Source organism: Ostreococcus lucimarinus, chromosome 3 (assembly GCF_000092065.1).
Source record: "Ostreococcus lucimarinus CCE9901 chromosome 3, complete sequence".
In the NCBI taxonomy this organism is placed as follows: domain Eukaryota; kingdom Viridiplantae; phylum Chlorophyta; class Mamiellophyceae; order Mamiellales; family Bathycoccaceae; genus Ostreococcus; species Ostreococcus sp. 'lucimarinus'.
In genome coordinates, this window is record NC_009357.1 from 593,115 (window position 1) to 616,365 (window position 23,251).

The following is a 23,251-nucleotide window of genomic DNA, read 5'->3' on the forward strand; positions in this document are numbered from 1 at the left end:
GTTTGTATTGCTATCAACTATTGTCTATCGTCTAGGTCTCGTTAAAACCCCGCCCTGAACGATCGCTCGCAACAACGCACGAGATGGTACATCGGACATGTGATAGTGGGGGAAACCGCCGCTTGTCGAGACTCTAAAATGCTCTGAGACGAGCGCTTCGGGAATTTTCACTTTCGGCCACCATGCGGAGGTATCGAATTCTCCGTAATGCGCTGGGAACTGGTCAAGTAGGAACTCGTCAGGAATGTTCGACAACAACAGCATATCTTCGAGGAAGTAGATGAGGATTTCGCCAGCCAAGTTGAGCGCGATCCAAACGCTCAAGCCTATGGCGATGCGCTTTACCCATTTCATACGCCAACCGGTGCCTTGCATCAAGTAAGCCTCGACTTTATTCATCACTCGAAAATAAATGATCATATCCCCTCGCTCGTTTGTCCCTGGTTTGTGGAAACCTTCGCCTTTTATGACTTTCTCCTCTCCTTTGCGAATCGTGTGCGAATTCGGTTTGACTGCGAGCTTAATTTCCCTGCCGCTGATGCTGCGGGTAGTGATGACGCATCCGTTCACCGCTTGCCGTGGCTCGAGCGCGACCCACGTGGCGATGTCAGAGCCATCGTTAACGCGATCAAACCTCGCGTGCGGTCGTTCGCGAATGACAAACATCACGGACTGCAAATCGTTCCCGCTCGGCGTGAACTTCAACTCAAACCCCTCTCGCCAACCCCTGTGCACTCGCACGGTGAAAACGTGACTCTTCTGCACCACCTTACGCGTTCGTTCATCTACCCCAAGCACCATAACCCCCTCTCGTCGCACACATCCACTGTACAACTCTTCTAAATCGCACCACAATTCCCGCACCACGCACTCTCGAATCCCGAGCGCCTCGCAATACATCATCCTCGCTTGCTCCGCCTCAAAGTGATCATACACCCCCGGCTCCTCAAACATCTTCATCCCGATGTCATCGTACTCTTTCCTTTGTTCAGGATCAGAAAGCACGCTATACGCGTGTCCAATCTCTTGGAATCGCATCTTCGCCGCCTCCTTCGCCGCGTCGTCGCCCGACACCTTGTCCGGGTGGTTCAATTTCGCCAACTTGTGATACGCCTTGCGCACGTCCGCGCCCGTGATTTTCGGCGACTTCTCCAGCCCGAGCACTTCGTAAAGCTCTCGTTTCGGCGCAGACGTCGTCGCGGACGCATCCGCGCCATCCTCGCGTCGTCCGCGCGCCATTTCGTTTGCCAGTTTCACCGAGTGCGCGGTCGAGGGCGTCGGTCCCGAGGCGGTTTCGCCGCGCCGCGCGCCTCGCGCGCGGCGCCGAGCGACGCGCGCGCGCGTGCGACCGCGCGCGTCGCTCGCGGCGAGATCAACGTCGACGCGTCGCGCTGTGCGTCCTCAAAGGCTCTCCGACGCGACGCGAGAGACATCGTCTTCGTCTTCATCATCGTTCATCGTTCATCGTCATCGTGCGACGCGCGCGTCGATCGCGGCTCGACCCAGCGACGCGACGCGCGATGTCGCGCGCAAAGTTCGCGTTTCGCCGGCGACACAGCCGCTTCGTCCTCGATGAGCTGTACTCGGACGACGACGGTAGCGATGACGAGTTTTCGCAATTCCCAGACGGATTGCCACCGCCGCAGGCGCACGCGGCGGCGCACGCGGGCGTGGATCACGTGCGGATATCGTTTTTGGAAGCGCGGGCGTTCGGCGATCGCGCCAAGGGAGCGATGGCGGAGGGAGCGTATCTAGGGATGAGGAACGCGATATTGGAGCGATGGGCGATCGACGGCGCGTGCGGGACGGCGCTCGAGGAAAAAGACGTCGCGCGGGCGCTCGGGGCGCGCGAGGCGGACGACGTGGCGTATGCGGTGGATTTGTTTCGGTGGTTGGAGGAGAACGGGGGGATAAACTATGGGATCTTCAAGGAGGCGGCGAAACGCGAGAGCGACGCCGAGACGAAGGCGGACGCGGACGCGAAGGATGGGGACGCGCCGACAGAGGCGCGGGTGACGAAAGCGTTGATTGCGGTGCTTAGATCGGCGGATTTAACGGTGGATACCGAGAAGGCGATTCGTCACAAGCTCGAGGCGCGCATGGGTGTTGGATTGAAGGAGTTTAAACCAGTCATTCGCGAGACGATTGAAAAGTTTTTGGCCAATCCGAGCGAGTTCGCGGACGTCGAGGACGACGCCGATGACGCCGGAGAGACGATTACGATGGCTGAGATTCCATCGCGACCGGCCCTTGTGGATGCGCGACCGACGATCGTGATCGGGGCCGGACCCGCCGGTCTCGCAGCGGCGACGATGCTTCGGCGACAAGGTTGCGAAGTCGTCGTTCTTGAAGCGCGTGATCGCGTCGGAGGGCGTGTGTACACGGATTCAGAAACCTTCAGCGCTCCCGTAGATCTGGGTGCGTCAATCGTCACTGGCGTGAGTGAAGATCCTAAGCAACGCACTGGGATGCCATGGCTCGGCGTTCGCGCTGATCCCAGCGGCGTCGTCGCCAAACAGCTGGGCTTGAATCTCGTCGAACTTCGTGAAGGCTGTCCGCTGTACGACACCAAGACTGGTGAACAAGTTTCAAAGGAAATGGACGAGAAAGTAGAGCGCATCCGTGACTTGGTCATGGATGAAGCTCGCGCCAAGGTGGATGCGGGCGGGGAAAGCCAAATGATAGGCGCTTCGCTTGGCGAGGCTTTGAAGGAGGCGACGGAGAATTACTTTTTGAAGCTCGTACAAGACGACGGCAACGACAGTGATGATAGTGAGACACACGCCGCTGTACGGACCGAGCAGGCGGCTCGAATGGGTCAGACCGAACGCCGCCTGCTCGATTGGCACTGGGCTAATCTTGAGTACGGTTGCAGCGCATCGTTGAATGATATTTCGTTACCACACTGGAACCAAGACGAGACGTTCGGGGGGTTCGGCGGTGCACACTGCATGGTTAGTGGTGGCTATGGAACGATCATGTCTCGACTGGCGGAGGGTCTTGATGTTCGTCTCGGTATGCCTGTTGCCGAAGTGCGTCACGATGCAAACGGCGTTGTCGTTGAAACGAAAGATGGGCAGCAGATTGAAGGTGCTTCCGTCGTCGTCACCGTCCCGCTTGGTTGTCTCAAGGCTGGTGACGTGAAGTTCAGCCCACCGCTCGGAGATATGAAGTCGAGCGCGGTTGAGCGTCTCGGCTACGGAAACTTGAACAAAGTTATCCTTGAATTTGACGAGGCGTTTTGGGATCAATCGGTTGATTATTTTGGCTCCGCCATCGATAGTGCAGAGAATCGCGGGCGAAGTTTTATGTTTTGGAACTTAGTGCCAGTAAGTGGCAAGCCCATGCTGATCTCTCTCATCGCCGGCGACGCCGCGAAATCGGCTGAAACCGAAGGTTCGGAGTCCATAGTGAAATCTGTTCTTGCGACGCTGGCGAGAATCTGTTTCCCGGAAGATCCGTCGAAGATGCCTCCTTTGAAGCAATCTCTCGTTACTCGATGGCAGTCCGATCCCTATGCGCGAGGATCGTACTCCTACGTTGCCACTGGCTCGAAGGGAGCTTCTGATTACGACGATTTGGGTAAGCCCGAAGGACGCGTGCTCTTCGCGGGTGAACACACCTGTAAGGAACATCCAGACACTGTTGGCGGTGCGATGCTCACCGGTTGGCGTGCGGCGCGTCAAGCGCTGGCGATCGCTCGCGGAAAAGAGGTGCACGATGAAGTGTTCAATTTGGATGAAATGCGCGCGGCGATCGCGAAGCGTAACGTCGATGTGGAGTACGCATTGGATGAAGAGGAGAACGCGCTCGACCACGTCATCGATCCGAGCGAGTTGTATCGTCGACGTGCGCAAGAAGATTACCTCGCCGATGCGGGTAAAGAGGAGGCAAAAATCATTTACCGCATTATGTCTGCGGTAGAAACTGGCGAAAAAGTTGACGTTCCAATCGAATTCGCCACTGTCATGTTGAAATTGAGAACCGTTCCGGGCCGAAGAGCGATGATCAACGCTTTGGTTGATGACGTAAGCGCAAGCGATCGCCGAGACTGGGCGCTGAAGCACGAGGGTTTGGCCCTTCTCAACGAATGGATGCTTGATTCGAAGAATCATGCGAAGACATCGGAGACTTTAGTGCTGATGAGGCGCATGTTGGAGCTGTTGTTGGTGATTCCGTCAGATCTCGCCGCGCTTCGTGCGAGCGGCATCCCGAGGACGCTCAAGAATCGCTTCCAAACGCACCAAGACGGACGCGTCCGTCAACTCGCACGTCAATGCGGCCACAAGTGGATGCAGGCACTTAGCCGTAAATCTGCTGGTTTGCCGCCGATTGATGACGTGGAGGAGGAGACGAAGAAGAAGGTAGTGCCGGTGCGAAAGAAGCCATCGCACCTCGGCGCAGCAGTGTTACTTGGGAACGCCACTGTCGAGCAAATGGACGTCGCCAACGACGATGCAGAAGAGACCATCGAAGTCAAACACGTCATCGATCCGGTGAAAACCGCTGAGGAAATTCAAGCGAAACGTGATGCCATGATAAGCGCTGCGCACGATTTACCGGAGGGCCAAGCCGCGCTCGCGGCGCGACAAGCGGCTGAACGCGCGGCGGAACAAGTCAAGGAAGCCATGCGTTTAGCCGAAGAAGCTCAGCGCGCCGCTCGCGAAGCTGAAATCGCGGCGACGGCTGGTGTCCGCATGTCTAAGAAGAATGTCATCGCATCGTTTGACTCATTCAACGACGCAGCGAGCGCAAAGCGTGAACGCGCCAAGAACAAGAAGCGCAAGGCTGCGGATGGCGACGATGACGACGATGACGACGATGACGATGAGACACCAGAAATTTCACTTGACGACTATCTCGCTAGAATCAGAAAGCAAGTGCGTCATTACGTGCACGAGCAGCTTCAAGACAAGCGCGAACGAGGAATCGTCACCAAAGCCGAGTGCAAAAAACTCGAAGAAAAAGTCGTAGAGAAAATTTTGGACAATTCCGGTGGCGTCAACGACACCTCCAAGGCGTTCATGACGAGCAAGCGCAAGGAAAAAATCAAAAATCTCATCGGAGCGTACTGCCAATCCACCGTGAACGCCCGAAAGAAGAGTAAACATTCGCAATAACACTCACTCACGTTTTAGTACTGCCGAGCACCCACCCATCCTTCGTTGGCCGCGCCACACGACACCTCGCGGCGTCATGTTCTCGGGCGCGGTGAAGATCGCGCCCGACGCTCTGAACGACTTCATCGCCCCCTCGCAGGACTGCGTCGTCGCTCTCGACGGTGGTAAGCTCAAACTCGACGACGATGGTGCCGTCGGCGCGTCTTCCGAAGACGCCTTCTCCACCGGCGAAGTCGCCCTGCGTCGACGTAAACCGCGCGAAGACGACGCCATGGCCGTGGATGCCGAGCCAACGTCGACTTTCACACCGACGATGACGCAGGGCGACGCGCTGAAGGTGTCGCTGAGCGATTGCTTGGCGTGCAGCGGTTGCGTGACGAGCGCGGAGAGCGTGCTGCTGGAACAACAATCCGTGGATGAGTTCGCACAGGCGTGCGCGCGCGCGCGGAGCGACGGAACGAGCGTCGTCGTCGCGAGCGTCAGCCCGCAGTCGTTGATGAGCCTGAGCGAGGCGTATGGATTGGGAGTGGAGGAGACGCGCGCGCGGCTTGGCGGGCTGTTGAAGGCGGGATTCGGCGCGGCGAGGGCGTTTGATACGTCATTTAGTCGGGATATAGCGCTCGTGGAGACGTTTGCAGAGTTTACGGAGTGGATGCGAGACGGCGCGAGGACGCCGATGTTGGCGAGTGCGTGTCCGGGGTGGGTGTGTTACGCGGAGAAGACGCACGGCGAACTCGCGGTGCCGCACATGGCAACGACGAAGAGTCCGCAGCAAATCATGGGAAGGTTTGTGAAGAGCGCGGTCGCGCGCGAACTTGGCGTACCAGCACATAACGTGTACCACGTGAGCGTGATGCCGTGCTACGACAAAAAGCTCGAGGCGACTCGCGATGATTTCGAGAGCGACGGTGTCAAGGATGTCGACGTCGTGCTCACGACGGGCGAGGTGGCTTTGTTATTAGAAAAGGCTGGTTTGTGCCATTTGAGAGACGCGCCGGCAAATGATTTTGACGCATTCGTGAGCACAAACGAACAAGCACCAGAAAGTGTGTGCGCAGCGCCGGCGGTATCGGGATCTGGGGGATACGCCGAGTACGTTTTCCGGCGCGCGGCGGCGGAGTTGTTCAATGCTCCGATAACTGGAGAGATTGACTGGGTCAAGATGCGCAACGCGGACATGCGTGAGGCCACACTAACGATCAATGGTGAAGCTGTTCTACGCGTGGCTGTCGCGTATGGTTTCAGAAACATTCAAAATCTTGTTCGAAGCATCAAATTAAAAAAGAGCAAGCACCATTTCGTCGAGATAATGGCGTGTCCTTCGGGATGCTTGAATGGCGGCGGTCAAATCCCAGCGCGCGAGGGAACTGCGAACAAAGAATTGATCGACAGACTGGATGATACGTATAGGGAAAACGCACGCGCACGACCGATGGCGGATGTGTCGACGCTCTATCGCGAATGGATCGGCGGAAATCCAGGATCGTCAAACGCTCGCGAAGCGCTTCGAACGCAATATCACATTCGCGCAAAATCCGTCGGAGTCGTCCAACTGAACAGTTGGTAGCTGCTAGCTAGATCTAGGTATAGAGTTACAAACAGCGTTGTAATTGAGTAATAGGTTAAAAGACGCTTCTTGGCCGCGGTCCGACGTCAAGCTTGATTTCATCCGGGCGCAGGGTAATCAAAGCTTTTGGCTTTGGCGCGCTCGATCCCGGGGGAAGACGTAGTTCGCACGCGTTGCAAATAAGTGCGAGTAAAAGAACACTCTCCATCATAGCGAACCCAGTGCCGATGCACACGCGAGGGCCGCCTCCAAACGGGAAGTATGCGTCATTTGGTCCGAGATTTTTCAACGCATCGCGCGCCAACGTTCCTTCCGAATACGGACTTTTCACCAACCATCGTTCGGGTTTGAACGCTTTGGGGTCGTTCCAATACTGCGAATCTCTTTGAATCAGATACGGAGCGATCAGAACAGTGGTTCCTTTCGTAATGAACACATCAGATCGAAGCTCCACATCTCTCGCGGCGCATCGACCCACCATGTAAGCTGGCGGGCGAATGCGAAGCGTCTCAAGGATACACGCTTCGGTGTACGGAAGTTTCGAGAAATCACTCGCATCGAGCGACGAGCCAGCATTTTCCTTGGTTTTCAAGTGTTGTCGGACCTCGGTGGCTATCTTATCGCCCACATATGGCCTTTCAGCGATGAGCGCGCACGCCCATGACAACAAAATTGCGCTTGTCTCTTGTCCCGCAACCATGAGTGTCATGAGCTCATCGCGAAGGGCTTTGTCCGACATCCCCGTTGCGTCGTTGCCGTCACCCTCGTTCTCATCCTTTTCAAGCAACAAACGATCGAGCAAGTCCAATTCATTATTTTGTTCTCCACTCGCCATGGCTCGACGACGTTTGGCAATGATACTGTACACCTCCTCATCGAGTCTTTTGACCGCATCGTTGTACCGCACGTTATCAAAAGTCGGCGCCCACTCGGGAATAATCATTCCCGTCGCCGCTCGCCGACCAAAAAATTCAAAGCTATCCTTAATCGCACCATTAATCTTACTCGCTCTCGCACCGACGACGTCTGCCCCGAACAACGCACTCGCCACAATTTCCAACGTTGCATCGTTAAAATCCGCGTACACGTCCCGCCTTCCCCGCCTCGACCACGTCTTATTCACTAACCTCTCACCTACCTCAATCATGCACCGCGCGTACGTCTCGACCGCCGCCTTGCGAAACGCCGGATTACTCAACCGTCGCTGTCGAGCCCACGTCTCGCCGTCGCTCACCAATAACCCATTCCCCGCCAACGACGATCCAGGAAAGAACGCCGTGCCATCTTTTTGAAAACATTCGCTCTGATCCACCAAAACCGCTCTCGCCAGCGCCGGCGAGCTGACGAGGACGACGTTTTCTCCCGCGAGCGTCAGCCCGACTGCGTCGCCGTGCGCCTCTCTCGCGCGTTCCAAAAACTTTAACGGATCGTACACCAACTCCAGCGCCACGTCCTCGCGCGGTCCTCGCGGAAATCGCGCTGGCTTTACGTTCGCGTTTCCCGCGACGTCGCGCGCGACGCCACCGAGCGCGCGAAGCGTCGCGACGGCGACCGCGTCCAGCGTCCCTCGAAGCGCATCGTCTTCCCCAGCCTTCGTCGCCCCCGACCGTCGCGCGCGCCCGGACGCGCGCGCGCGACGCCCCGAGCATCGCCCCGCGCGCGCCACGCGCGCGCCGCCGCGCGTCGCCGTCGACATCGCGCGCGCCGTCGCGCAGTGTCGAGCGCCACTCGTCGACGTGCAGTGTCGAGCGCCACTCGTCGACGATCGCCGCGCGCGCTTCGATCGACCTCCGCGTCGCCGGCGACCGGGCGACGAACGGCGCGCGCGTCACCACATGGGCGTCCTCGCGAACCTGTTCGGCGGCTCGAAGTCGTCGAAAACGACGCCCAAGGCGCCGCAAACGCCGCACGCGAGTTGCGCGCAATCGAGCGGTGGCGGCGCGCGCGGCGCGTGCGGAAGCGCGGGGAGCGCGTGCCCGTGGAGGGATTGCCGGTGCGGAGCGAATTGTAAGTGCGGAGCGAATTGTAAGTGCGGGAGCGTGCGACGGTAGACGGGCGAGCGCGCGATCGGGATCGCGGGTGGATAACGCGGCGCGAACGGGACGGGCGAGAGGGGACGCGCGGCGAGGATTGGACGAACGTGATGGCGGAAAACGTCGGAATGAACCGAAGAGTACGCGCGCGGACGTGCGCGCGACGGTGCGTGGGGAAACTGAACCTGCCGGTGGTGCTGGTGCTCGGGATGTACTCTTACGTGTACGAGACGACGAAGACGTACGCGTTTCACGAAGGACGCGCGGGAGGGCTGGCGGAGCTCGTCTTCGCGCTCACCGCGGGGCTGGGGATGGTTATGTATGCGTGCACGGTGTTGAGAGATCCGGGGAGGGTTCCGGGGGATTACGTGCCCAAGGTTGAGGAGGGAGACGCGCTTGTGGAGGCGAAACGGAAAGGCGGGGGATTTCGATTTTGTCAAAAGTGCGAACGGCACAAACCGCCGCGGACGCATCACTGTCGCGTGTGTAAGCGGTGCGTGTTGCGCATGGATCATCACTGTGTTTGGGTGAATAACTGCGTGGGGCACTATAATTACAAGAGTTTCTTCTTGTTTTTGTTTTACGCCACGATTTCGCTGTGCCAAGCGGCGTACCATCTCGGAAATTTTGCGGCGAGTGAAATCTTCAACCCGCGCGGGTCCAAGTTTGACGACTACAAAGCTTCCTCGCTCGTCATCGGATGTTTGGTGGTAACGTGCACGCTCACGATCGCCCTCGCCGCACTCTTCGTGTGGCACGTGCGACTCGTGGTGAACAACAAGACGACCATCGAGCACTACGAAGGCGTGCGTTCGAGATACAACAACATCCCCACCGTCGTCGAGCATCCATACTCGCTCGGTTTGCTCGCCAACTTGCGAGAGATACTAGGTAGAAATGTTTTGTTCTGGTTCACCCCGGGTTGCAAAATTAGCGGCGACGGCACGCGGTATCCGAATGTTTTGGAAATGTCGCGAGAGCGATGGGACCGAACCGTTCGCACCAAGGAGCGCGAGCTCACGGTGCTCTAATCTTTTCGCCCCGCCGCGGCGTTGAATTAATAATGACACACACAAGCTATATTCATCACGCTTCATCGCGACGATGACACGCGTCGGAGTCTCGCGTCGAACGTTCCGTCGTCCGCGGCGTCACTTCGCGCCTCGCCATGGTGATTGCCCAGCGCAGCCTCCGCGTCGTCCTCGCGTGCGCGCTCGCGCTTCTCGCGCTCGCCTGCACCGCGCGCGCGCACGCACCGGTGCTGCCGAACCTCCCGAACCTCCCTCCGAACCTGCACGCCGCGCTGTCGACCGTGGACGTGTCGAAATGTCCCGAGCACAAGAGCGGACATCGTCGCGCCAACACCGCCGGGAACGCGCACCTGAAGCGCGGCGCGCACGACACCGCGCTCGCGTGCTACGTCGCCGCGCTGTCGTCCAAGATGAATTTCCCGCCCGCGCTGTACGGAGTGGGAGAGACGTTCGCGAGGCGCGCGCCGGGCGGATTTGAGCTCGCGCGAGAGAGTTTCGAGCTCGCGCTTCGACACTGGCCAGAATACGCGGACGCGGCGATCGCGCTTGGTGATCTGTGGAGCGCGGTTCGGGGAGATCGAGCGCGAGCGGAGACGTATTACGCGCGCGCGACAAAGGCGAAACCGGGAGATGCGCTGTCGTGGGAAGCGTTGGCGTCGAATCAATACGAGGATGGACGATTGGACGACGCGTTGGCGTCGTACAACGAGGCGTTGAATGCGGTTCGACAAGCGCCTGGATTGTATTTTAGTCGAGGAAAGGTGCATCGCGCGAAGAAGGATTACGGCGCGTGCGTCGAGGACGCGCAACAGGCGCTGAAGCTAGCGGAGAACTTTGGACAGGCGTATCATTTATTGGCAACGTGCGAGGAAAAGTTGCTCGGCGCCGCGGCACTTGAAGTGGATGCGCACTACCGCGCGGCGATCGAACACGAACCCGAATTCGCGGACCACTTTTTGGACTTTGTGCATTTCATTTATCGCAACGACGAATCGCGCCTGAAGGAGGCGCGAGAAATCTTGAGCAAAGCGCACGCGTCGATGGAGGACAACGGCGAACGCGCCAAGCTCGAGCGAGGCACGCGAGAGTTTGAAGAATTTGCGTCGCGCAGGGCGCACGATAACAGCGAGCTTTAATTCACAATTACATGCACAGCGTAATAATACGTTTTCATCCTAATCTGTCCGCCATCGCTCCCCAGGTATCGTTGAGGCGACTGTACGGTTTTCTGTCGTCGCGGCGCGGACCTCCTCCACGACTCGGTCCTCCTCGCCCTCTATCGCCTCCTCGCCCTCTATCGCCTCCTCGCGATGGACCCGGCGGGCCGGGTGGAACGATGTGCGCCCACTTGCAGCTATTACCGCGTCGGCATCGACCGACGCTAAAGTCGTAGCACCGTTGCTGGCCGCCGTTCCCGCCGTTCGCCGATACTCGATGGCCGTTCAAGACGTCGCGCATGGCGTCTCTAGCCCGCCCACGCGCGCCCTTATCGTGACTGAAAATGAGCACTAGTTCTTTCTCTGGCTCATCATCCGGATCGGGTATGTTGAAGCAAAACGTTCCAGTGTTTTGTTCGATGAGCCGGAGCGTGGCGCCGCCTGTGCCGTAGATACGGCTGATGCCGCCGAAGCCAGATTTACACGGGAAAACGGTGACATCGTTGCGATCTTTAAACGAAATATCCGTTCCTAACGTCCCTTTCTGTTGCTTCAACAACCATCGAATGTAGTCCCAACATCTCGCGCGTTCGTCGCGATCGCCAGTCATGATGCCGAGCATGCCGACGTACTCAAACGAGCACCCGGACGCCTTCGCGATTTTCCTTCGCGTCGATCCCTGCATCGAAAAATATACACTCAGTCAGTTTCCGTTCATAGCGCAGTTTGATGAGAAGATAAAACGAAAAAGAGTGGTTGATGAATGTACGGGTAGACATGAAAGCGTTCACTCGCTGGACGGCATACTGGCCCACAGCGGCGAGACAGAAAACACCCGCATATTTCAGACAGAATTTATTCTTCGCACGAAAGAGAGCTCGAGTGATCTAACGTCCGACATGGTTTTGCCCCGGACGGATCTACTCGTCGTGCGTAAAATCAACAAAGAAGTACGAGAAAACGAATCGCGCGCGCGCGCGATCGAGACGACCTACCTCACGCCCCACCGCGAAACTCAACTCTTCCTCGTTCGCGAACGGCCACACGTCGAAACCCCAGCCGTCTCCCAAACCGTCTCCCGGCTGCTCAAACCTAATCTTCAGCTTCTTCTCCTCGTCCACGAACGTCCCAGGAATCTTACGCTCGATAGAACTCATCACTTGAAGTTCGCTTCCTCGCCTGCCTTTCCTATCCCCGCATATAATCAACTTCTCCGGCGCGTCCTCGGGATCCGTCGTCGGCTTGCCAAAGAACAGCAGCGTCCCGTTGTCGGCTTCAATCCTTCGCAAACCTTGACCCGCCTTCCCCGTGACGTACGCCGTGCAATCCCCGGGCACTTCCATCACGCTCACATCCTCCATCACCGTCGACGTATCGACGATTATCTTCCCCACTCGCTGTCGCAGCACCCACTCCACGTATCGCTTCGCCTTCGCGCGCGCCTCGGCGCTCCCCGAAATGTCCAGTCTCTGCCCCTCCGCGGCGTCGCCCTCGATCGCGGTGATCTCCAGCCGCGCGCCGGAGACGCGCATGAGCTTACGCTTCGTCGCGCCCTTGGCGCCGATCAAGAAACGGGCGTCATCGGTGGTTATCGTCGTCGAATCGACCTCGTCGGCGGGTCGCGGCGGCGCCGTCGACGACGGGTCGCGCGGCGCGTTCGCGTCGACGGGGGCGTCCCGGACGTCGACGTCGGGTTCGGGGGAGCGCTGGCGACCACCCTCATCGTCGTACGTCGGGACGTCCGCGTCCATGACCGCGACGAGGCGCGGAGAGCGCGACAATGGCGATCGATCGAGATCCACGGGGACGCCGCGAAGGCGGTCGCGGCGCGGCGCGGCGCGATTCGTGGGAATCGTGGTAATGTACAGCGCGCTCGCGAAGCTATGGGCTAATGAACTAGAAAAAAAAGAAAACGAAACGGCGACGCGGCGCTCAGCCGGTGAAGTAAAAGTCCATCTCCTCGGTGGTCTTGTTGAGCTCGTGAACGTTGACCTCGTCCCAGGGGACGAAGACGAGCGTGGAGAGACCTCGGTTGGCGACGCGAACCTCCGCGGTGCCGTCGAACTTTTGGGCGCAGATGCCGAGACCTCGACGGTAGAGCGCCTCTTCGTCGTCGACGGCGCGCCATTCTTCGTCTGTGGGCGTGGGGGGGTCGTTATCGCCGTCAACCATGGCTATCTTGACGACGTCCAGTCGGTTCGACGCGCCGGGCTTGTTCTGCCGAAGGCGAACCCAAAAATAAGTCGCGCTCCACTCGCCGTTCGATTTCGGTCGAATCGCCTCGCAGCGCACTCGATCTTCACCGTCGATCGTGTATCCTCCGTGGCAGACCTCGTTCGAGCGCGCGCACGCCGCTCGATCCTTGAGAAGCTTGGCTTCATCGCGCAGCCGCCGCGGCGACGTCTTGCACACGAACTCGCCCGTGCGGTAGAATCTAAAGTACCTATAATACGCCACCAAGTGGCAGCACTTCGCGTTCTCCATAGTCTTCGCCCCGGGCTTGATGTAGGTGTTCCTGCTGACGTACAGCCCGTCCGTGCGCAAGCGCAAGCGTTGCTGGAACATGGCGCGATAGCTCCCGTGTCTGCTTTTGCGCGCCGCCGTCTCCGCGGCGCTCTCTCGGTGCGCGAACGCGTCCACGCAGAAACCGCGCCAGACATCGATGTCGTGCGCGTACACAAAGTCTCGAAACGCCGCGCACGTCGTGGCGAGTCGAGCGAACGCGCGCGGGCCGAGGCGCGAGGCGATTTCACAGAGCGAGTTTTCATCCAGCGCGCGCAGGATGGCGGGGACGTCCGCAGCGCACGGCGGTGGTCTCGCGCGACGGTCGTAGAAGGCGAGCCATGGACGGTTGAACATACTTCCGTCGTCGGCGGCGCGTGAGCGCGCCATGACGTCGGACGCCATGGACGCGGGCGCGCGAGGGCGCTCGAAGGGCACTTCGAGATGTGCGGACGACGTCGCCGGCGCGGTCGGGAATCGGACGCGCGCTCTGCGTGACTAACTAACTGTTCCACTACAAATCAAAAACACTCCTCCTAGTTATCCCTGCTTCATCGGGTCGAACGAATCGAACGCTTCGACGAAGGCGGTCGTGCGCTCGGTTTCCTTCGCTTCGTCCTCCATGCAACTTTGCCAGTTCGCGCGCTCGGGAGCCTTGATGAGGTGAGAGATGACTTCGCGACCGAGCTGCATCCAGTGTTTCTCACCTCTCTCGATGGAGCGGATCAGGATGCAACCGTCTGGAAGATGCACGGCGTAGTATTCGCCGTCGCCAGCGACGGATTTGATGGCGGCTTGCGCGTCGGCGGCGTTCGCCGGAGGTTCGAGCTTCGTCCACGAAAAGTCTAAACGTTTCGCCGCTTGCTTGAATATCTTCTCCGAGAGCACAGCGCGATCGGCTTCGACGGGCACACAGTTCATGTGGCAGTGATTTCCACCTTTGCTTAGCAACTCGAGATAACGCTCGAAAATCACGAGCTTGTGACTCTTTGACTCGGCGTAACGACGCAACGCGCCAATGTAATTCCACATTTCAGTCGCCGTGCTCTCGGGTACGTTTGCAAAACACGGCAAGTGCTCGACGGGAACTATTTGACAGTGCTCATGCGTGAGACCACCCTTGTCCATGCTCACGAAACACTCGGAGCCTATGCTCGCTACCAAGTGCAAATCCTTCTCGTTTGACAAGCAGAACCAGCATCCGCCCGGGGCGACGCCCGGGGTCGGCCGACGCGGCTGTCGTTCCGATGGTGCATTTGCCATCTCCACCGTGATATCTCTGCCGAAGAATGACGCTTGATTGCGCTCGAGTGCGGCTTGCGCTCCCTCCACAGTGGTGAATGAAATCCAACCGTAACCGCGACTTCGGTTGTTGTCTCGGTTGCGCGCCAATCTGAGGTCCACCAATTCGCCGCACTCACCAAAATACTCCGCGATGGCGCCTTCTTCGGCGTCCCACGACAAGTTTCGGACGTAGATAGTCTTGTCTAAATCGCCCTTGATGTCTCGTGCGTCGCGGTTTCCGCCGCGAGCATCCGTTTTCGGTTTCTTTGCTCCGTCGCGCCAGTCCGGCTGTAAATCCGCCGCTCGACGCTTCTGTCCTGGAGCGCCTAAATACGGGTTCGGGCCAGTATCTGGTGGAATCTTGCACAACAGCGCGCGATCCATCGCTGACCCGGGTTCAATCTTCAACGCATGCATCCATTTCTCGCCGTCGGCGTTGCTGCAGTACGCAATGTTAATGAATCGCGTCACCCACGACTGAGCCGATGCTGGATCACTCGAGCCCGTTTTTACGTTAATGTATGGCTCACGCTCGAAGAAGAACGGATGCGAGCCCGCGAAGTGATACCTCGGCGCGAGCGTCAGCGCCAACGCCCGAGACACTGGACTGCCAGTCGAACTCGCGCTCTTTGCCTCGCTCCCAACCTCGCGTCCGTGCACGTCAAGCGTACCCGCGGGCCAATCGCGCGTGAGCAACACATCCACGACATCATTCTTTGGCAATTCATCAAAACTCGCCTTCATGGACGTCACGTCATCCTCCGTCGTCTCGCCGTTTCGCTTCGCCGTCGATTTCCCAATAGCGCTCGCGTCCTCGTACGAAAGCACATCGAACCTTCCCGGCACCGACGCCACTTTCAACCCACGACAAAGTTCGTACACTCGCGATTCGCTCATAAAATACACATTCGGCGCGATCTCGAGCAATCCTTTCTCCTTCGATCCATCCTTTGTCTCGCTCGCGCGTTTCGCCGCCGCCGAGCGCGCGAATTCCAAACCCTTCTCTCCATCGGGATCGACAAAGTACACCGGCACCTCGCACGACTTCGTGCCGTCCTGGTACCCTCGCATCGTCTCCTCCGCTGCGTCGCCGTCGTAGATCCTTCCCGCGACGAGGACGGCGTCGAAAGGTCCGGCTTTGGGATTGGCGTGCACGGTGTGCACGCGCGCGACGAGGTCGTCGAACGTCGCGCGCGCGTCCCCGGCGACGATGACGCGTTTGGCGGCATCGGCAGACGCCGCGGCGGACATGGAGGCGCGGTCGATCGCGCGCGATCGCAGAGGTGCGGTCGCGCGCGGGATTCTGGCGAATGGTTCGTCCCTGGCGGCGCTTTTTGGCTGTTTTTGGCAGGAGGAGACGCCGCGGAGATTGGAGGGAGAAGATATGTTACACGCCCGAGTGGAGCTGGGAAATATTACGCGAGTCTCGGCGCGAGCCATCCGAGGGCGGCATCGATCCACTCGCCCTCGTGATGAATGTCGACGCTCTCGAAACCTTCGATGACGTCGTGCGCGACGCCGGCGGCTTCGAGTTGGCGAGCAAAGTCGCCGAGCTCGTTCGCAGTTTTGCTCCCGGGGATGAGAGCGATTCTAGACAATTCAGTGGCGTTGAGATGGTCGCGAACCCACGCGTCGCGTGCGATGGTGGTGACGTCGTACGGGGTCCAGTCGTCGTCTTGCGGGAACGCCTCGTTCCACGACCCCCAGTTCGCCTCGCGCTCGAGATCTTCGCGTCCCCACGCTCGCTCTATCATCTTAAACCCACCTAAGATCGGTACATCAGCGGCGATAACGGCGTGAAATGCCGTTGGACGTCGCATGAGCAAACTCAGCGCCCCGTACGCGCCTGAACCAAAGCCAAGAAGCGACATCTTGCCCACGTTGTGCGCCGCCAAGAAGTGCGGCAACACCACCTTGAGCAAATAGCTCTCGTGGTTCATCGACGCCGAATCGTTCAGCCACGTCGGCGTGTTAAACGCCAACTCAACCAAAATTACATCCTTCGCGTCGTTCCACTTCTTCTTTGCCACGCTCGACGTCAAAGATACCTTCCCCTCCCTCGGCCCGAATCCCGCCTCTCCCGGCACGCAAATCAACGCGTCGTACGGCTCTTTCCTGTTCCCATCGTACCCTTTCGGCAACTTCACTCGATACCGCGTGGGTGTCGCCACCTTTGTCTTGACGTCGTAATCGTAATTCGCGTTCGGAAAGTGCACCCTGTGCGGTTGTAACGCATCAAAACTGCGCGCCGGCGCCGCGTCGGCGTCCCGGTCAGTCTCGCATTCAGCCGCTCATCCCCTCTCGCGTCGTTTCCGCGTCGTTTCCGCGTCGTCGTGGTTCCGCGCGCGGTCGACTCACCTCGAGTATTCGTGTTCAGCGCCGTACTCGTGCGCTTCGCGCAGCGTCGCGTTCCCCGGGACGTACGTCGTCGTCGCGTCCGCCGCGCCGTCCGCCGCCGCCGCGCGTGACGACGACGACGCGCGTCGTTTCGTCGCGCGGGCGTCGACGATGAGGCGCGAAAGAGCGCACTGCGGTCGTACGCTCGTCATCGCGCGCGCGGTCGACGCTCGGTCGCGCGCGGGCGAATGACGGTGGCGAATTCGGCGAAAAGAGGTTTTCGCACTCCAAAGGCTACGGCTGCGCGGGCTCGCGTCGGCTAGTTACTTTGACGAGGAGAATAGGCGTCGGCGCTTCTTAGCGCCGGTGTACGCACCGTGCTTGGCGATGGCGGTGTCGTCTTTGCTAGCGATGACGATCGTGGCGTTGGCGCCATCGTCGGTGGCGTTGACGGCGGCGACGACGAAGACGCCGTCGGGCGACGCGACGACGCGGTCGACGCCGGCGAGGGCGGAGGATCGAGCCTTTTCCAACACGACTGGTACGTTCGGGTCGGTGATGTCGACGACGACGATGGCACCGATACTTTTGGCGGCGACGTACGCGGTGGTGCCGTGGACGCTAACGTCGCGCGCGCCCGATAAATCTCGGTTCGCCGCCGGCGCTAACTCAAAGCCATCCGACGGTTCGTTCGGCGCGAGTCGCCCCGCGTGCACCCCGTTCAAATACTCGGGCGCGCCGTACGTCGAGCTGTTAAATATCGAAAACGTCCCCCCATTCAACGTCGGCGTCACCACGTACGTGTACGCGCGTTCGCCGCCCCCCACCCCCACGCACGCGCCGCTCGCGCTCTCCAACCGACTATCCTTGACGCTCCCGACGAGTTGCATCGTCCCCGCCGAGGTGTACTTTAACGTCGTCACTCTCCGCGTCATCCCGCTCATCGTCCGCAGCGTTTGCCTATCATACGGTCCTAACTGTATTTTATCGATTCCCGAGAGCTGATACGTCGATCCCGTGATCGTCGGCGCGTCGTTTTCGTTCGGATCCAACTTCACGAAGACCACCCGCGCGTGCGCTCGGCTCGCCACGAACGCCAGCGTCCCGTTCACCACCACCACATCCGTCGGCTCCGCGATTCTCGTCGCGTTCTTCACCGCGTGTATCTGTCTCGCTTTCGTCGCTCGCGTTCCATCGCCATCGACGCCGTATATCAACAACGAATTCGTTCCCGCGCACGTCACCGCCAGGCGCGCTCGATTTCCCGCCGCGACGCCGTCCCGCGCGCTCTCGTACGCGAACAGCCCTTCGCACGGCGTCGCGTCCTCGTCGAGCGTCGCGATCGTCGTCAGCGTCACCGGCGACGTCGTGAGCGTCAGCGCGCTGATCGTTCGCGCGCCGAGGACGTACGCGATCGTCGACAGCGCCGACGGCGCGGACGACGCGTGCGCCGCGGGGGTGATGAATTCGACGGTTCGCGCGTCGACGTCGGCGAACGGAGACGCGATCTGCGTCAAATTCGCCGCGCGCGCGACGGCGCAGAGCGATGCGATGACGACGCCGCGCGCGACGCGGGCGAGGCGCGGACGCGCCGACGCGCGAGGCGCCATGTGACGCGCGACGACGACGGCGAGGCGAGACGCGACGCGCGAATCAAACGAAACGCGACGCGACGAACGATCGTCGCGCGAACGTCTCCGACGCGATCGAAAAGATGGGATGAAATAAGATGGGATGAATGAATGACGGGGGTCGAAGGTCACGGTCGACGCATCTTGCGAACGAGGTCGGGCTCGAGGTAGTCGACGCGCGGAATCGAACGCGCGACGCGCCGGCGAATCGGCGAAGACGGCGGTTCGATTCTGGGGACGTCGGCGATGACGTCGAGCGGAGATCTCGCGGGTGGACTGGCGTGCGTTTTGATGGTGGACGCTGGCGCCGGTGATGCGTCGCGAGGCGGTGGGGGAGAATTTTCCGGCGACGGCGGCGGCGCGAGCGGGCGCGGCGGCGAAAGCGCGAGCGGGCCGACGACTTTGCGTTCTTCGATCTCGTCGAACCCGCTCGGACGTCGAAGCTTCGTCTTCAAGCTCGGCTCGGCGTAATTCAATACTTTCATGGCGTGTCTCGCGCGCAGGGCGCGTCGAGCCGTCTCTCCCACGGGTGTCGTCTGCTTGGGCTCTTTCGTTTTCGCCGTGGACTTGCCGATCGGTTTCTTCGCCTTGGCGCGCTTCTTCGGCGTCTGCTTCTTTATGACTCTACGCTCGATCGCCGCATCGCAGAGCGCGAGAGACAACTCACGCAACGTTTCCGCCGCTTCCGTCAACGACAAGCTTTCACTCTCACCACGCGCGTCGGAATCGGACGACGATGCGTCTTCGTCGCTCTCTTCGTCCGCGTAAACGTCGATCGATTTAGAAGCCTCGCGCCTCCCTCCACTCATTTTCGCCTTCTCCTTCGCGTGCGCGAGCTCGATTCTCAACCGACACACATCATCCCGCGCCGCGCGAAGCTCTTCGATCCACCGTCGCTTCTCCTCTTCCACAGTCGTTCGGACCATTCGCAACGCAGTCGTCAACGTACGCTGGCTCGCCTCGGACGCTTCGGCGCGTTCCCGCGCCTCCGTCGTCTGCGCTCTCAGCTGCGCGAAACCGACCCGAACGCTTCCCGTCAATCACGAGCACGCACGTCTATCCCTGCATTCCGTTTTCTTCCCCCCTTTCGCCGTCTCGAGCGCGAGAGCCCTCTCGCGTCGCGCGCGCCGATTCCAAAAATGATTCCAAAAATCCAGGCACTCTCGGGCTGTCTCGGACGCACCTTGGCGTTCGCGCGCGCGAGCTCGCCGTTCGCGCGCGCGAACTTGGCGCACAGCGACGACGCGCTGCGAGGATTTCCCGCGTCCCGTCCCATCGTTTCGGCGTTCGATCGAGGCGCGCGGCGCGATCAACGCGAATCATTCATCGTCGTTCGCGCGCGCGCGAGTGACGAACGCGACGCCCGCATTCGCGATCTCGCGATCGATCGCGACACACCGCGGCGTCGGTGACGCGAGCGACGCGCGCGAACGCGAACGAATCGCGCGCGATCGATTCGGCTCGCGCGCGACGCGCGCGGCGGTCGACGACGGCGAGGCCGCGACGCGATGGCGATGACGACGATGGCGTCGACGACGACGATGCCGACCGTCGCGCGACGCGGTCGCGGACGGGACGCGCGCGCGAGAGGCGCCGCGATGGGATGCGCGCACCGTCGACGCGTCGTGACGCTCGCGGGAGGGAAACGCGGCGACGACGGGGAGGAGAAGGCGCAAGATGTGGACGAGCGGAGAGGGATGGATTGGGACGGGGCGTGGCGCGCGTTCAAGCGCGATTTCGTCGGCGACGACGCGAAGATGCCCGGAGATTTGGTGGAGAAGAAGTATCAAAATAATAGGTGCGCGCGCGCTCGCGAGGGAGGACTCGGAAGGATCGAACGCGCGACGCGGGCGACTGACGAAGGACGCGTTTCGCCCGACGCAGACGCGCCCCGGACGCCGAGGCTAAACAGCAAATCTACGACGACGAGGATCGCGTGTTAAACTTCGCGACGTCGCAAAAGGTGACGTTGGTGAGTTTAATCGCCGTCGCCGCGCTTTTATTCGTATTCATCGTCGTCATCGGACCGCCGCCGTCGGACGGGCGCTGCACGCTGCCGTGGTGCGGCTAGCGCGTCGCGTCTGCCGTCCTGGACGCGCGTCGACGCCGCGTCCCGCGCTCGCGCGCGTAGACGTTGTCATCGCAGCGCGCCCATCGCTCGCCGCGTCCTCGTCCGCGCCCTCGCGCCGTCGTCGCGTCTCGCGCGCGCGCCTCGCGCGCGCGTGAGATTTTTCTTCGCATACTTAACTTCAAAAACGCCCATCAATGGTGATCACCACCGGACCCATCGCGCCGTCCGCGTCAGCATCTTCGCGCGCGCGCGTCGGTTGCTCCGTCCCCCGCCGCAATCTTCCCCGCACACGCCGACGTCCGCGACGCGCGCGCGCCGATCGCGCGACGAACCGCTCGCGCTCGCGTTCGTTCACGCGCCCGAATCTCGCGCGCGCGCAAAACCGCGCGCGCGCGGACGCGAGACGCGGAAATCTCGACGATTGCGCGCGCCGACCCTCGCGCGCTTTTGAGTGTTCGCGCGACGTCGACGGGACGCCGCGACGCGCGCGCGCGATCGATCGCGAAGGAAACGCGAGGGAAGAAGAACGCGAGCGCGTGAACGCGCGGTGCGCGGCATGGGGGCGTACACGTACGATAGCGCCACGCACGGGCCGCCGATCGGGGTCCCGAGGACGATTGGCAAGGCGCGGACGACGGCGCGCGGGGACGACGCGGAGGGCGATTCCGGTTCCGGACGCTCGAGCGATGCCCCGCTGTCGGTGAATGTTTTTGGAGGTGGGACACAGTTCGCGAGGTCGAGTCCGAGCGAGTCCGAGGTCGGCACGCCGGGTCGAGGGATGGAAGCTCCTCGAAACGGGACGGCGACGGCGAGGCCGCGCGGGCGCGCGTCGTCGGGTTCAAAGTCGCCGACGGATCTCAGCGAGACTGATTCAGAGCAAAGTAACACGGGGAAGGGTGATGGTGCGAACAAATTGGTGCATAAAGATTTGGTGACAAACTTGAAGGCGCAAGCGCGCAGACACGATTCGAGAACGTCGCTCTACAGAGGGGTTTCTCTGTTGCGGCAAACCGGCAAGTACCACGCGCAAATCAACGTGCAGCGGAAACAGTTGCATCTTGGTTTCTTTTTCAGCGAAGAAGAGGCCGCGCGGGCGTACGATCGGGCGGCAATATTCAAGGCTTCGGTAGAAGGCGGCACCATCTGTACAAATATGGACATCAACGATTACAAGGATGAAATTCCCACCTTGCAGGCGATGACGCAGCCCGAACTGTTACAAATGTTGCACGAGATGAAGCTGAAGAGTAACGAGAGTTCGGCGCCAAATTCGCCGCGAAAAGGAATTAAACCGCGCACAAGCACCAATTCCAAGCAAATGGCTCGCGAAAATCGATTGGATCGTAGTAACAGCGGCAGCATTGAGCACGTGATCATCAAGGCGAACTCGCAAGAGCCGCCGACGAGTCCGCGTTTTGACGCGTTAAACAGCGCCGTAGGTGTCGTCGAACGGGAACAGCAAGGCACTTTGAGTGTTGTCAATGTGGCTGCTTCAGTCACCGTGCAGCACACGTGTCCGGGTGTGATTGATTTACACATCAGCAAGCGTCGAAGGACGCGAATACAACCCAGACAAGCGCCCGCGGCAGCGTAAACTGGCGCCTCGACGTTGTCTCGAGGACGGTGACGCCGTGTGTAACGTTGAACGATTTTTGCTTTGAAGGTTCCTTCGTCTAATCGAATGGGCTGTTTTTTGTTTATTAAAAGGTCGCAAGGCCATATAGGATAGTTTTTGACCGAACCGCAGCTGCGCACTTTTTGGCTCGCCGAGACCGACAGTCTCGGCTAGGCAAACAAGTGGCATCCTTCTCCCATGAAAGGAGTCGTGTGTAAATGTACGAAAAAGACAAAATTTAAATAACTGGTGTTACTAGTGTTACAACCGCTCCGCGCGAACCTAGTTCTTCGACCTACTTCTTCTTCGCTTTCTTTGAACCCTTGCCTTTGTTTGCCGACGCCGCGCGCTTTTTACCTCCGTCCTCCTTACCGTCTTCGCCGCCGTCCCCCTTATCACCCCCTGCCGCCGCCAAACTCGCCTTCAACAGATCTCCCGGCGAACCAACACCATCTTTAATCGCCTTCGCCGCCGTTTCCACGTCCACGCTCGCCTTTCGCCCGCCGGCGCTCGCCCCCCGCGCGCCGTCCCCGAGCCTCGCTCGCGTCTCCTCGATCTTCTTCCTGTACGCCTCCACCCGTTTCATCTCCTTCGCCGTCGCGTGCTTCTCCGGATCGACGCCTAGCGTCTTCAGGTACATCCCAAACAGCGCGACGATCGCGCGCGCGGCCTCGCAGTGCACCTCCGCGCGTTCCAACGGCCGCAGTTCCTTCGTCAGCGCCTTGCGGTCGGCGTCGAGAAACGGCTCGAGCGCGCGTTCGATCGCCTCCGTCGCCGCCTCAAACTCATCGAGCGCCTCGCGAGCGTCTTCAGGGAGCGCGTCATCGGCGACGGCGGGCATGGCGTCGCGCGCGCGCGTCGCAGCGTCGCGCAATGCCGTGGCGGCGGTGCCGCTGCCACCAG

General features: G+C 60.3%; 15 protein-coding genes across 15 annotated transcripts; 7 read left to right on the forward strand and 8 right to left on the reverse strand.

Annotated features, from left to right (window-relative positions):
- Positions 1-24: 24 nt before the first annotated feature.
- Positions 25-1,239, reverse strand: OSTLU_30687 (predicted protein; the record flags this gene model as incomplete). Its single annotated transcript, XM_001416955.1, has 1 exon — positions 25-1,239. One exon carries the CDS (start codon positions 1,237-1,239, stop codon positions 25-27), a length of 1,215 nt encoding a protein of 404 aa, XP_001416992.1.
- A 281-nt stretch (positions 1,240-1,520) lies between these two features.
- AOX2 (amine oxidase) lies at positions 1,521-5,120 on the forward strand (the record flags this gene model as incomplete). The annotated part of the gene is made up of 1 exon (XM_001416668.1): positions 1,521-5,120. One exon carries the CDS (start codon positions 1,521-1,523, stop codon positions 5,118-5,120), a length of 3,600 nt encoding a protein of 1,199 aa, XP_001416705.1.
- Positions 5,121-5,196: 76 nt separating this feature from the next.
- Positions 5,197-6,687, forward strand: OSTLU_33837 (predicted protein; the record flags this gene model as incomplete). The annotated part of the gene is made up of 2 exons (XM_001416669.1): positions 5,197-5,284; positions 5,354-6,687. 2 exons carry the CDS (start codon positions 5,197-5,199, stop codon positions 6,685-6,687), a joined length of 1,422 nt encoding a protein of 473 aa, XP_001416706.1.
- Positions 6,688-6,742: 55 nt separating this feature from the next.
- Positions 6,743-8,383, reverse strand: OSTLU_30690 (predicted protein; the record flags this gene model as incomplete). Its single annotated transcript, XM_001416956.1, has 1 exon — positions 6,743-8,383. One exon carries the CDS (start codon positions 8,381-8,383, stop codon positions 6,743-6,745), a length of 1,641 nt encoding a protein of 546 aa, XP_001416993.1.
- Positions 8,384-8,449: 66 nt separating this feature from the next.
- Positions 8,450-8,738, forward strand: OSTLU_30691 (predicted protein; the record flags this gene model as incomplete). The annotated part of the gene is made up of 1 exon (XM_001416670.1): positions 8,450-8,738. Exon 1 carries the CDS (start codon positions 8,523-8,525, stop codon positions 8,736-8,738), a length of 216 nt encoding a protein of 71 aa, XP_001416707.1. The 5' UTR covers positions 8,450-8,522.
- A 110-nt stretch (positions 8,739-8,848) lies between these two features.
- On the forward strand, positions 8,849-9,751 carry OSTLU_34299 (predicted protein; the record flags this gene model as incomplete). The annotated part of the gene is made up of 1 exon (XM_001416671.1): positions 8,849-9,751. One exon carries the CDS (start codon positions 8,849-8,851, stop codon positions 9,749-9,751), a length of 903 nt encoding a protein of 300 aa, XP_001416708.1.
- A 137-nt stretch (positions 9,752-9,888) lies between these two features.
- OSTLU_14685 (predicted protein) lies at positions 9,889-10,887 on the forward strand (the record flags this gene model as incomplete). Its single annotated transcript, XM_001416672.1, has 1 exon — positions 9,889-10,887. The coding sequence occupies one exon, from the start codon at positions 9,889-9,891 to the stop codon at positions 10,885-10,887; it is 999 nt and encodes a 332-aa protein (XP_001416709.1).
- Positions 10,888-10,901: 14 nt separating this feature from the next.
- OSTLU_30694 (predicted protein) lies at positions 10,902-12,677 on the reverse strand. Its single transcript, XM_001416957.1, has 2 exons — positions 11,904-12,677; positions 10,902-11,587 (listed from the first exon to the last, which is right to left on the reverse strand). Exons 1-2 carry the CDS (start codon positions 12,657-12,659, stop codon positions 10,922-10,924), a joined length of 1,422 nt encoding a protein of 473 aa, XP_001416994.1. The 5' UTR covers positions 12,660-12,677; the 3' UTR covers positions 10,902-10,921.
- A 163-nt stretch (positions 12,678-12,840) lies between these two features.
- Positions 12,841-13,800, reverse strand: OSTLU_30695 (predicted protein; the record flags this gene model as incomplete). The annotated part of the gene is made up of 1 exon (XM_001416958.1): positions 12,841-13,800. The coding sequence occupies one exon, from the start codon at positions 13,798-13,800 to the stop codon at positions 12,841-12,843; it is 960 nt and encodes a 319-aa protein (XP_001416995.1).
- A 150-nt stretch (positions 13,801-13,950) lies between these two features.
- OSTLU_34185 (predicted protein) lies at positions 13,951-15,438 on the reverse strand (the record flags this gene model as incomplete). The annotated part of the gene is made up of 2 exons (XM_001416959.1): positions 13,951-14,732; positions 14,832-15,438. The coding sequence occupies 2 exons, from the start codon at positions 15,436-15,438 to the stop codon at positions 13,951-13,953; spliced, it is 1,389 nt and encodes a 462-aa protein (XP_001416996.1).
- A 671-nt stretch (positions 15,439-16,109) lies between these two features.
- Positions 16,110-18,641, reverse strand: OSTLU_14688 (predicted protein; the record flags this gene model as incomplete). Its single annotated transcript, XM_001416960.1, has 2 exons — positions 16,110-16,911; positions 17,359-18,641. 2 exons carry the CDS (start codon positions 18,639-18,641, stop codon positions 16,110-16,112), a joined length of 2,085 nt encoding a protein of 694 aa, XP_001416997.1.
- A 149-nt stretch (positions 18,642-18,790) lies between these two features.
- Positions 18,791-19,588, reverse strand: OSTLU_30698 (predicted protein; the record flags this gene model as incomplete). Its single annotated transcript, XM_001416961.1, has 1 exon — positions 18,791-19,588. The coding sequence occupies one exon, from the start codon at positions 19,586-19,588 to the stop codon at positions 18,791-18,793; it is 798 nt and encodes a 265-aa protein (XP_001416998.1).
- Positions 19,589-20,260: 672 nt separating this feature from the next.
- OSTLU_30699 (predicted protein) lies at positions 20,261-20,733 on the forward strand (the record flags this gene model as incomplete). Its single annotated transcript, XM_001416673.1, has 2 exons — positions 20,261-20,460; positions 20,547-20,733. 2 exons carry the CDS (start codon positions 20,261-20,263, stop codon positions 20,731-20,733), a joined length of 387 nt encoding a protein of 128 aa, XP_001416710.1.
- A 288-nt stretch (positions 20,734-21,021) lies between these two features.
- On the forward strand, positions 21,022-22,549 carry OSTLU_30700 (predicted protein). The gene has a single exon (XM_001416674.1). The coding sequence runs from the start codon at positions 21,290-21,292 to the stop codon at positions 22,325-22,327; it is 1,038 nt and encodes a 345-aa protein (XP_001416711.1). The 5' UTR covers positions 21,022-21,289; the 3' UTR covers positions 22,328-22,549.
- Positions 22,550-22,643: 94 nt separating this feature from the next.
- On the reverse strand, positions 22,644-23,189 carry OSTLU_14690 (predicted protein; the record flags this gene model as incomplete). Its single annotated transcript, XM_001416962.1, has 1 exon — positions 22,644-23,189. The coding sequence occupies one exon, from the start codon at positions 23,187-23,189 to the stop codon at positions 22,644-22,646; it is 546 nt and encodes a 181-aa protein (XP_001416999.1).
- Between the last annotated feature and the right edge of the window lie 62 nt (positions 23,190-23,251).

Bases quoted from the DNA above. Each gene is read 5' to 3' on its own strand.
- OSTLU_30694 (XM_001416957.1), bottom strand. From the start codon at position 12,659: ATGGACGCGGACGTCCCGACGTACGACGATGAGGGTGGTCGCCAGCGC. The intron at 11,588-11,903 runs GTAGGTCGTCTC...TTTTCGATGCAG, and splicing joins GTTTCGCGGTGGGGCGTGAG to GGATCGACGCGAAGGAAAAT.
- OSTLU_30700 (XM_001416674.1), top strand. From the start codon at position 21,290: ATGGGGGCGTACACGTACGATAGCGCCACGCACGGGCCGCCGATCGGG.